This window comes from Schistocerca gregaria, chromosome 8 (assembly GCF_023897955.1).
Source record: "Schistocerca gregaria isolate iqSchGreg1 chromosome 8, iqSchGreg1.2, whole genome shotgun sequence".
Classification (NCBI taxonomy): Eukaryota; Metazoa; Arthropoda; class Insecta; order Orthoptera; family Acrididae; genus Schistocerca; species Schistocerca gregaria.
In genome coordinates, this window is record NC_064927.1 from 458,075,359 (window position 1) to 458,088,183 (window position 12,825).

The following is a 12,825-nucleotide window of genomic DNA, read 5'->3' on the forward strand; positions in this document are numbered from 1 at the left end:
CCCGATCGAAGAATAAAAATCGCAAACTGATGATTATGTAAAGTGTATCTTGCAAATCATGTGAACAGCCGTCTCACGATGAACTTGCCAGTTCTAAACCGGTTACGGTGCTATTTACCTAAATAAGCAGCAGTACTAATAACGGCTGGTGGCTGTCTTCTTTCTAAGAATTAACCTACATTAAAGTAAGGTTTTTTCTGCACATGTCTAGATTCGTTTGTCATTTATCAGCTCATTGTCTACTTCAAAGTCGTGCCAAACACATTTTAAGGTTGGAGTGACTTGTTTATTCGTAAATAATTAAATATTTCATCTTATTTTTTTATTTTCATTTTATATTTTTTTATTTTATTTTGCAATTTCTGGGGAAAGGGCCAGCCAAAAACCAAAGTAGGTAGATATCGGGAATCGTGTGCTTTTTGTGGTTCGCAATGGTAGCAATCTAACAGCTGCTTCCAAAAATATTTGCGATTTTTACCCAACTGCATTAGAAGTTCGTAAATATCAAAGGTGATTTTATAAGTTCCAATCCGGTAATTTTGATGTCTCCGACTAGTGTCGACGAGGAAGATCAAGAATTTTAGACAATGGCATGTTAAGGGGGGGGGGGGGAGTGGAAGAAAATCCAAGTTAGATAAACGAGGCACTGTCGAGTACTATTAAACAACCTTGGTCCCCATCCACGAACATTTGCAGCTGGTTGGTAAAGAGAAACTAAGATAACCGATCCACCACATGCTTCAACGGCACAATGCAGAAGCGTTTTTCGATCGCTTCATCACTGGAGATAAAAGAGAGATTTCCTATTATAATCCAAAAGGCAGTGGCTCTTTCCGAATGAATCGCCACTAAATACAACTAAGCCAGATTTATACCCCAAAAAGGCGCTTCTGAGTGTTTGGTGTATCCTTGGGGTCATTCATATTAAAGTTATTCATTAACAACGTCTTTATCTCTGCCTAACGTAAACGTATACTAATATATCCAAATCTTATGCTTGAAAATTGATTAATGACGGAATTGCAACCGTAAAATAAAATTCTAACAGCAGATATCAAGGTGACAACTTCTTAAAAATATTCAAATACAATTGTGAACAGTGAAATGGATATACTCATTTTACTAAGGTTTGAAGCTCCTCGTTTTTCCATGTTTGTGATTTAAAAAGTGTGTTATTTCGGAAATCGGCCTTATGCAAACACAACTAGTTTATTTTTATATTTCCCCAGACATGTTTCGACACCAGTGTGTCATCTTCTGTGGGCGAACTTTTATTTTCTGTAATGTATAATACCACATTTGTAATAATTTAACTTCTGTAGGCCTAAGAAATACAATATTTGCAATTTGCTTCGTTTTGTTTGGACACTCACCTTCAAATTACGTCGCTAATTGAACCCTATTATTAAACATCGATTTTAGTGCTCGTTTTCGTTGTCTTTTTTGACAGTATGCCATCTGCAAACTAGCCATCTAGAAAATTATTGCGTATTTGTGGACAGCTGTTTTGAGGGTAGAAGTTATGTACGTTTCTGTACTTACGATTTCCGTCCTGCTTCGTGTCCCTGGTTGGTGTCTCAATCAGCTACTATTTAGTGCATTGCTTTCTCTCAGTTCTTCATGAATTTCAACTCACTACTTCCCCTCACATGCACTTTCACAAAATGTGGCGAAATGTGATCTGAGCAGACACTCCTGACAACACACTCAGTGAGAGGTGTCATGTTATTGCATTGCTCACTTGTTAATCGTTGGTCTTGTCTCTGTAATGGCGCTGATTTTGAGTGAGTGTGTGTGTGTGTGTGTGAGAGAGAGAGAGAGAGAGAGAGAGAGAGTGAGATGAACAGAGGGGTGGCGAGGGAACCAAGAAAACAGATTTTTTTCCTGTTATGTTTTCTGTATAGTTCATTGTGTGTTCCACACTGTTTATTGTTGCACAGTGTTGTATTTTCATTCAGGACTCTCTTTCCCAGTATTATTGCGTTTTGTATGTGGTATTTCTCCTCTATTGTGAGTTTTTGGTAGAGACTGTTGCTTTCTCTGAGTAACGACAATAACATGGCACATCTGACTGAGTGTATTGTCAGAAGTGTATGCTCAGATCACATTTCGCCACATGCTGTGTAAGTGCTTGTGAGGTGAAATAGTGAGCGGAAATTTATGAAGAACTGAGTGAAAGCAATGCACCAAAAGCAGCTGATTGAGACACCAACCAGGGACACGAAACAGGACGGAAAATTTAAGTACAGAAACATACATAACCTCTAACCTCGAAACAGCTCTCCACAATTTCGCAATAATTTCCTTCATGGCTAGTTTTCAGATGACTAACCGACGAAAACGAGCACTAAAAGCGATGTTTAATAATACAGTTCAATTAGCGATGTAATTTGAAGGTGAGTGTCCAAACAAAACGTAGCAAATTGCAAATATTGTATGTCTTAGGCCTACAGTAGTTCAATTATTACAAATGTTATATTGTACCTTACAGAAAATAAAAGTTCACCCACAGTAGATGACACACTGGTGTCGAAACATGTCTGGGGAAATATAAAAATAAACTAGTTGTGTTCGCATAAGGATGATTTCCGAAATAACCCAGTTTTTGAAATGGATAAATGGATATTCCTCCCCAATTTCCTTAGAAATTACAATACTTTAAGAAAGGCACCATAATAAAACCAGTTTAATAAAGGAGTTTTACAGATCATTCATTATCTACGCAAGGAAAATGCTGATTGCTGGGGGCTTCTGCCATGGCTGAGCACCGATTAAATACAGCAATCAGAAAGACTGGAGCCACAGCGGCGAAAATTTAGGACAGCCATCTTGCTTTATGTCAGCCACATCAACAGCTTTCTGAATCGGGACCAGAAACTTTCTGCGTAATAAATAATGCTACTATCCAGCACTTCCGCCCATCACTCCATGCTAGGCACCGCTGTTGGCGAAGCAGAGCCGGAAAAACAATCGTGTCCATGGCCCCAGTAGCGTATACTCTGTCGATGGTCTGTACGTGTTCAAAGCTGGTGGCGAAAGAGAAAGTGTTGACATTCCGCACCAGACGGCAGGCAGGTTCGTTTCGGGGGCGCCACATTCGCACTGCCGACAGCGCCGCTCTAGCGGCGATTGTTCGAATGCATCGCAACAATGGCGACTTTGAAGTCTGCACCTTGGACCATAGATACTAGTAGACTGGCCTTGCTGTGCAGAAGCTATGGAGTAGTGTGGCTCCAACATAAACCACGTGACTGTTGGCAAAACGTGGCGGGATTTCAAATCAGCGGTCTGTCATCCTATGTTTGAATCGGATTTTCCCCACATTTCTCAATTGACTGCCAAACGCTTCCAACAAAAATTACTTTTTTATTTGTGAAAAATTGTGCCAGAACTACATTTGACCTGGATTTGTTCACAGTACCATTTATAAAATCTAACAAATACATCGAACGCCACTCTGGTGGAGAGCGGGACGATATTACTATAAACTATCAATTAATGAAAAATGTCGCTAAAATTCTTTTAAACAGTAAGCGTGGGCCCGTGTCAAAACTTTAAACATTGGATTCGCCACGTTTTGAGCTCTAGTGACTTATAAAAGAAAATGGGATATGGGAATTATGTCAACTATAGGTGTCAAAATTGTTGACTTTAGGAGCAGGTCCATTTTAGAATATCAATTTTAGGTGCAATTCAAAGGTTCAGTTCCCACTATTTTTACAAAAGTTTAAACTATCAGTTTAAAAAAATTATATTTTAGATGAAAGGTGAGACTCTGAAGATTCAGAAAATAATTTTGGAGCCTAGGTTTAAAAATGACAGACACTGTAAATGAAAATTATACATATACATTCTAAATAATAACTAACCTATCAAAACACTTCTCCGCGAAGTGCTTCGAGCAAAGGCGCGTATGTGGAGATGGCGTAAAGTTTTTCCGTTTCAGAGCCTGTATCTAAAGCTGCCTTCGGTTTTAATCCTTATGGAACCTATAAGTAGGAACGAGAAACGATTATACATACTTTTGTAACCAAATTATCACAGGTACTTACCAAAATCTAATATGAGTCTGACTTTACAGGCATAATTTTCAACACTTTAATTTACGTGATACTCTATTTCAAGTGTAAAAAAACATGTAAAAGTCACTTCAGCAGATTTCAATAAACGCATCTGTCCTATCATAGAAACACTTACACGTGAAATGTAATGCCATTTCCCCCGACAAAACGCTGAGTACAGCCATAAGCGCAACACGAAACAACCACCTTTTGCCAACATTCACGTGACTTCAGCCCAGAGATGTTGCAGCCACGAAAATGACGTCAGGGCCAGTCTATTATATTTATGGTCGAAGGTCGGCACAGTTCTTTCCACGAACCACTCGCATCTGGAACAGTGAAAGGAGGAAGTGACAATGGTACAGAGAATAGCCTCCGCTACGCGCCGTAAAGTAGCTTGTGACATGTAGATGTAAAACGCTGCTGCCCGTAGTGTACCTTGCCGACAGCTGTCGGACACGTCCTCAGCTGAGTGGTCAGCCTGCCAGTGTTTGACTGCGTCGTTCGCTTGCAGCTGCTGCTGGTGGTAATGGCCACGTCGCTGGGAACCGCCTTCACCGACTCGCCGCCCCGCCCACCACGGCCGCCGCCGCCGCCCAAGGGCCTGGAGCCGCCCCCGCCACCTCCAGGGTTCCAGCTCCGCAACCACAAGCTGCCCTCACCGCCACCGCCGCCGCCGTCATTCCATTCGGGGGGCGTGTGAGTCATTTAGAGTTCTCATAATATTTATAATTCGTTAGTCTTACGACTACTTTGATAGATCCCATCTTTACCTATCTTACGTTAACGTTTCCAACTATACGTAACTACTACACCAAATAAACTCTATAATATGAATTCCACATTGTAGCCTTACCATAACTGTACCATTTTTTACCTCTCCTGCCCCTTTCAGGAGCAAATAAAGTAATCGTGTTTGCCGTAGTAGACTTTCCATTAACTTCATCCAGTAAGTGGCTTTCAAACAGTTCTTTTTTCTAGACTTACTTGCAGCAAATCTTCATTTCACACTTTCTCCGTCATCTTAAGAACCAATACGCAGCTAGCTCTTTATTCGCACGAAGTAATGCCCTTAATCGACAGGGGATCTCAAGTTGATTCCGTATTTCTAGATTTCGGGAAAGCGTTTGACGCCGTTCCTTACAAGCGACTTCTAATCGAGCTGCGCGCCTATGGGGTATCGTCTCAGTTGTGCCACTGGATTCGTGATTTCCTGTCAGGAAGGTCGCAGTTTGTAGTAATAGACGGCAGATCATCGAGTAAAACTGAAGTGATATCAGGTGTTCCCCAGAGAACCGTCCTGGGACCTCTCCTGCTCCTGATCTACACTCCTGGAAATTGAAATAAGAACACCGTGAATTCATTGTCCCAGGAAGGGGAAACTTTATTGACACATTCCTGGGGTCAGATACATCACATGATCACACTGACAGAACCACAGGCACATAGACACAGGCAACAGAGCATGCACAATGTCGGCACTAGTACAGTGTATATCCACCTTTCGCAGCAATGCAGGCTGCTATTCTCCCATGGAGACGATCGTAGAGATGCTGGATGTAGTCCTGTGGAACGGCTTGCCATGCCATTTCCACCTGGCGCCTCAGTTGGACCAGCGTTCGTGCTGGACGTGCAGACCGCGTGAGACGACGCTTCATCCAGTCCCAAACATGCTCAATGGGGGACAGATCCGGAGATCTTGCTGGCCAGGGTAGTTGACTTACACCTTCTAGAGCACGTTGGGTGGTACGGGATACATGCGGACGTGCATTGTCCTGTTGGAACAGCAAGTTCCCTTGCCGGTCTAGGAATGGTAGAACGATGGGTTCGATGACGGTTTGGATGTACCGTGCACTATTCAGTGTCCCCTCGACGATCACCAGAGGTGTACGGCCAGTGTAGGAGATCGCTCCCCACACCATGATGCCGGGTGTTGGCCCTGTGTGCCTCGGTCGTATGCAGTCCTGATTGTGGCGCTCACCTGCACGGCGCCAAACACTCATACGACCATCATTGGCACCAAGGCAGAAGCGACTCTCATCGCTGAAGACGACACGTCTCCATTCGTCCCTCCATTCACGCCTGTCGCGACACCAGTGGAGGCGGGCTGCACGATGTTGGGGCGTGAGCGGAAGACGGCCTAACAGTGTGCGGGACCGTAGCCCAGCTTCATGGAGACGGTTGCGAATGGTCCTCGCCGATACCCCAGGAGCAACAGTGTCCCTAATTTGCTGGGAAGTGGCGGTGCGGTCCCCTACGGCACTGCGTAGGATCCTACGGTCTTGGCGTGCATCCGTGCGTCGCTGCGGTCCGGTCCCAGATCGACGGGCACGTGCACCTTCCGCCGACCACTGGCGACAACATCGATGTACTGTGGAGACCTCACGCCCCACGTGTTGAGCAATTCGGCGGTACGTCCACCCGGCCTCCCGCATGCCCACTATACGCCCTCGCTCAAAGTCCGTCAACTGCACATACGGTTCACGTCCACGCTGTCGCGGCATGCTACCAGTGTTAAAGACTGCGATGGAGCTCCGTATGCCACGGCAAACTGGCTGACACTGACGGCGGCGGTGCACAAATGCTGCGCAGCTAGCGCCATTCGACGGCCAACACAGCGGTTCCTGGTGTGTCCGCTGTGCCGTGCGTGTGATCATTGCTTGTACAGCCCTCTCGCAGTGTCCGGAGCAAGTATGGTGGGTGTGACACACCGGTGTCAATGTGTTCTTTTTCCCATTTCCAGGAGTGTATATAAATGACCTGGGTGACAATTTGAGCAGTTCTGTTAGGTTGTTCGCGGATGATGCAGTAATTTACCGTCTACTCATCCGAAGACTAGTATCAATTGCAAAGCGATTTAGAAAACATTGCTTTATGGTGTGGCAGGTGGCAGTTGACGTTAAATAACGAAAAGTGTGAGGTGATCCACATGAGTTCCAAAAAAATCCATTGCAATTCGATTACTCGATAAATAGTACAATTCTCAAGGCTGTCAATTCAACTAAGTACCTGGGTGTTAAAATTACGAACAACTTCAGTTGGAAGGACCACATAGATAATATTGTCGGGAAGGCGAGTCAAAGGTTGCGTTTCATTGGCAGGACCTTAGAAGATGCAACAAGTCCACTAAAGAGACAGCTTACATTACACTAGTTCGTCCTCTGTTAAAATATTGCTGCGCGGTGTGGGATCCTTACCAGGTGGGATTGACGGAGGACATCGAAAGGGTGCAAAAAAGGGCAGCTCGTTTTGTATTATCACGTTATAGGGGAGAGAGTGTGGCACGTATGATACACGAGTTGGGATGTAAGTCATTAAAGCAAAGACGTTTTTCGTCGCGGCGAGATATACTTACGAAATTTCAGTCACCAACTTTCTCTTGCGAATTCGAAAATATTTTGTTGAGCCCAATCTACATAGGTAGGAATGATAATCAAAATAAAATAAGAAAAATCAGAGCTCGAACAGAAAGGTTTAGGTGTTCGTTTTTCCCGCGCGCTGTTCGGGAATGGAATGGTAGAGAGATAGTATGATTGTGGTTCGATGGACCCTCTGCCAAGCACTTAAATGTGAATTGCACAGTAATCATCTAGATGTAGATGTAGATGTGGAATACCCTTCGTTGGCACGACATCTCTAGCGCTTCCACGCTCTTCCTCTCCAGATTTCCGACAGTCTCTTTTCCACTTCAATACGGTGCTGTGCTCCATAAGTACACTTTCAGAAATATCTTCCTCATTTCCACATCAGTATCAGGAAACATTGGAAGAAGTGTAAAGAAGAACGGGAAATAATGCTGAAAATCTGTCACATGACCATCAGTTCGGCTTTAGGAAATGTAAATGCACCACAGAGACACTTCTTAATGGAAGCAGCACTTAAAAAGAAAAATAATGACACATATTCATAGCATTTGTCGATTTAGAGAAACCAATAGAGAATGTAAAATGGTACAAGATATTCGACATTCTCATAAAAATAGCTGTAAGACGTAGGAAGCATGGGTAACACACAGAATCTAGCAGAAACAAGAGGGAATAATAAATATGGGAGACGAGATGAAGTGCTCAGTTTACAGCGGTGTAAGTTAGGGATATAGTCTTATGCTCCTACTGTTCAGTCTGTGTGTCAAACCAGGAATGATGGAAATAAAAAGAAGATTCACGACTGAGATTACAATTCAGTGTGAAAAGCTGTCAGTGGTAAGATTCGCTGATGACCTTATCTTTCCTGAAGGAGAAGAAGAACCATAGCAACCGATTAATGCAATGAAAAGTCTAATAAGTTCAGAATATGGATTGAGAGTACGTCGAAGAAAGGCAATGGTAAAGAGCAGTAGTAGAAATCAAATTAGCGACAAATGTGACATCCAAATTGGTGACCACAAAGTAGACGAATGTAAGGAATCCTGTTAACTTGCAAGCAAAATAACACGTCACAACCGAGGCAAGGAAGACGTAAAAGTGAATAAGGTAGGTAAATAGGGCATTTCTAGCCAAGTGAAGTCCGTTAGCAAGAAATTCCGAAGAATGTAAGTTTAAAGCATAGCCTTGGATGGTAGTGACTGGTAGACCAAGAGCAAATTGGGAAAGAAGAGAATCGAAGGATTTGAGACGTGGTGTTATAGAAGGATGTTTAAAATAAGGTGGAGTGATAAGGTAAGATATGAGGAGGTTCTCCATATCTCCGCAAAATCGGCGAGGAGAGGATCTTGTGGAAAACATGGACAAGAACAAAATAAATGGTTCAAATGGCTCTGAGCACTATGGGACTCAACTTCTGAGGTCATGAGTCCCCTAGAACGTAGATGTACTTAAACCTAACTAACCTAAGGACATCACACACATCTCTGCCGAAGGCAGGATTCGAACCTGCGACCGTAGCGGTCTCGCTGTTTCAGACTGTAGCGCCTAGAACCGCACGGACACTCCGGCCGGCGACAAGAACAAGACCAACATGATAGGACATGTGTTAAGACATCAGGGAACAACCTCCATTGTATTTGAGTAAGTCGTAGTCGGTAAAAACTGTAATGGAGGAAAAAAATGTTCAAATGTGTATGACATCTTATGGGACTTAACTGCTAAGGTCTTCAGTCCCTAAACTTACACACTACTTAAACTAAATTATCCTAAGGATAGACACACAAACACCCATGCCCGAGGGAGGACTCGAACCTCCAGCGGTATCAGCCCCACAGTCCATGACTGCAGCGCCTTAAGCCGCTCGGCTAATCCCGCGCGGCTATAATGCAGGACAATCATTTGACTACACCCAACAAATAACTGAGAACGTTGGGTACTAATGCTATTCTCAAATGGATTTCGCACAGGACAAAAATTTATTGCGAGCCACATGAGATCAACCCGAAAACTCATGACCCAAAGAGAAACTTTGTTGTACATTCTAGTTGGGGAATTACTCTCTAATACAAAGAAAGATGCACCGCGAACGAATCAACCGAATGGGGCGCAAATCGACAGATATGATGTACATGTACAGACAAACAAATGACCAGTTTTATAAAAACTGGGTGATTCATTCAAGAGAAGGGACTTCACAAATTAACCAAATCAATAACGCTTTGGACCAGCTCTAGCCCTTACGCAAGCAGCTATTTGGCATAGTATTCATTGATAGAGTAGTTGGGTGTCGTCCTGAGGGCTATCGTGATAAATTATCTCCAACTGGCGCGTTAGATCGTCAAAATAACCCAGCTGGTTAGAGGGCCTGTCCATAGTGCTCCAAACGTTCTCAATTGGAGGGAGAACAGGTGACTTTGCCAGCCAAGGTACCACGAAAACAAGCAGTAGAAACTCTTGTCGAATACGGGCGTCCATTATTTTGCTGAAATGTAACCCCAGAGTGGCTTGCCATGAAGGGAAACGAAACGGAGCGCAGAATGTCGTCGACATGCCACCGTGCTGCAAGAACGTCGCGGTTAACAACCAAAGGAGTTCTGCAGTGAAAAAGAAAAATGGGATCACAGACCATCAGTCCTGGTTGTCCGGCTGTATGAGGGTGACAGGTTAGTGTCCACCGCTGTCCGGGACGACTCTAGGCACGTCTTCGATCTGGAATCTTTTTGACTGGAGTACTGTTGTATGCAGTGATGAGTCCATCTTCGAACTGAGGCTCCATGACTAGTGAAGCTATGGCTGGAGACCTTACTTTCAGCAAAATAATGGCCGTCCGCACGCATAGAGTTCCTGCTGCTTGTGTTCGTGGTTGGCCAGCAATGTCGCCGAATCCCTCCCCAAATGAGAAAGTTTGGAGTATTGTGGTCAGAGCCGTCCAACCATCTCGGGTTTTTGACGATCTAAAGCGCCAGTTGGTCAGAATCTCGCATAATATCCCCCAGGAGAAAAATCAGACACATCTATCAATCAATGCCAAGCCGAATAACTGCTTGCATAAGGGCCAGAGATGGACCAACGCATTATTGACTTCCTCACTTTTTTAAGCTCTTTCTCTTGAATAAGTGATCCAATTTTACTGAATCTGTAGTAACTTGTTTGTTTGTCCGCACGTATGTACATTACATCCACCGATTTCCGTCCTATTGGAACCATTCCTGCGTGTTTGATCTTCTTTTCCTGTGACTACTGCGTCTTTCCCACCTTTGAAGTTGACCAAGTTGTTATTTTCATTTCTACTATCATTCAACACATACGTTTCTGTTTTTCTTTATTATTAGGCTGTATTCTGTGGTAAGTGCGCTGTCCAATACTTTCAACAACTCTTTGCCTTCCTCATATCTGGTCAGAAGGCCTGTGCCATACAGGAATCTTACTTCCTTGATTGCTTGTTCGACGCCCACGTCGAAGAAAGGCGTCGTTACACTGCAATCGTGCCTAGCAAGCAGTATGAAAACAACACTATTACATTCAGCCACCCATTCGTTTGGTCCCTCGTGCTCCCTCATTTCTTACCTCATCTGACACACTAAATATTTAATATTCTTTGCTAGCACCATATTTCAGATGCTTTCTGTTTCTTTTTCTCCGTATTTGTGATGGTCTACATTTAACTTCCTTACAATGCTATGTTGCGAATGTGCATACTTAGGAAGTCCTTCCTCATATATTCATCTGTCATCTGTGTCAGGCCGTCCAGAGTGGCCGAGCGGTTCTAGGCGCTACAGTCTGGAACCGTGCGACCGGTACGGTCGCAGGTTCGAATCCTGCCTCGGGAATGGATGTGTGTGATGTCCTTAGGTTAGTTAGGCTAAAGTAGTTCCAAGTTCTAGGGAACTGATGACCTCAGCAGTTAAGTCCCATATTGCTCAGAGCCATTTGAACCATTTGATCTGTGTCAGTCTATAGTGGTGGGCAAAAGTCAAGAACGAAAATAACTTCCGCATGATGTTACTGCCAAAGTAACATAGCTCGAAGACAGAAGGTAACTGAAAGAAATACGCAATGAGATAACGGAAATGAAACTTTTATTCGCAGACAATAATTACACGATTCATGATGGATGCCTGGAAATTACAGTACGCGGGACAAGGTTCTTAACAGGGTACGGTGTTGCACTGCCTGTATTGTTCAGAAGCAAGATTCAGTGTTCGTTCGGATATGTATGCATGTCCCAACCAACATCGCATCGTGCTTCTGAGGAACACAGGCAGTGCCACATTTATCCGCAGACGCAGAGCAAGCGACTTTCAGTTAAAATGTCTCCCTTGAACGGGAACACACATAATGGATATATGAGTCCAGATTGTAGACACATGCTTGACAGCCTACGGAATTCTAGGTCTGGCCTTGAAGGGAACGGGAATGGCCTAATGGTAAAGCACCGCTCATGATAAGCGGGAAATCCGGTTTCGAGCCCCGGTCCGGCACAAACGTCCACTGCCGTCATCCCATTATACAGCTAATGGTAGTCCTTATTCGCGACAGCGAATACAGTTCATGGTTCTTAGTAGGGTGTGTGGTCAGCAAGGACGGCGGTGCATGTTCTGCAACGAGCTCCCATACTGGCCTCAGGGTTGGTGAGGTTTCTTGTTTTCGGTCTTTACATTCTCTACCAGCGCAGTTCACAATTTCTGGATGGTTGTTGTTGGTGTATGTGCCCCTACTGCACTACTTCTGCCTAACGCATGTCAAACATGCTCGATGGAATTTAAGCCGAGGTTATGGACAGGCCAGTCTCTTCGTCGAATATCCTTTCGTTCCAAAAGCTGCTCCACCTGCGCTCTACGATTTGTGTTGGAAATGTTAACACTGGAAATAGTTCATGTAAATTACCTCATTTCGCTACGTACAGTGCTTCGCGCTCGTTCATTGCTATTACATTCTTACAGTGCAAAGCTCACTTCTGACGATGACATGTTTACATGGCGGAAGATTTTAAAGTTTGACAACTGTTGAAGCAAAATCTTTTGCAGTGCCACTTGATGACGACCTTAAGGCCGAAACTGAAGATGTGAAATAAATAACCTCTACAGTCAACGGTGAGTGTGATGTCCCTAGGAAAACGTGGTATATGTCAATGTCGTGTGGCCCGTCGGGTAGACCGTTCGCCGGGTGCAAGTCATTCGATTCGGCGCCACTTCGGCGACTTGCGCGTCGAGGAAAACGTTTCAAATGTTCTTACTAGATGGTATGTGGACTTTGTGCCATGTGGACTTCCTGGTGCTACGCGATAAAGTCTTTGTTTTGCAAGATTTAAACAAGATCGCTGAGTGAGCCAAAGCTATGTACCTATTCCATGAGTTCCAATACAATGAATTCTTTCATTTTAAAGGCGCTAAGAAAGC

The 12,825-nt window shown here is 44.0% G+C and overlaps 1 protein-coding gene across 1 annotated transcript in view; it reads left to right on the forward strand.

The window, feature by feature from the left end:
• The window catches only part of LOC126285243 (uncharacterized), a 163,858-nt gene that overhangs the window by 96,912 nt on the left and 54,121 nt on the right, over positions 1-12,825 (forward strand). Inside the window, exon 2 of the mRNA XM_049984540.1 lies at positions 4,576-4,760. Within this exon, the coding sequence (XP_049840497.1) occupies positions 4,576-4,760 (185 nt within the window). The remainder of the gene's footprint in view (positions 1-4,575; positions 4,761-12,825) is intronic.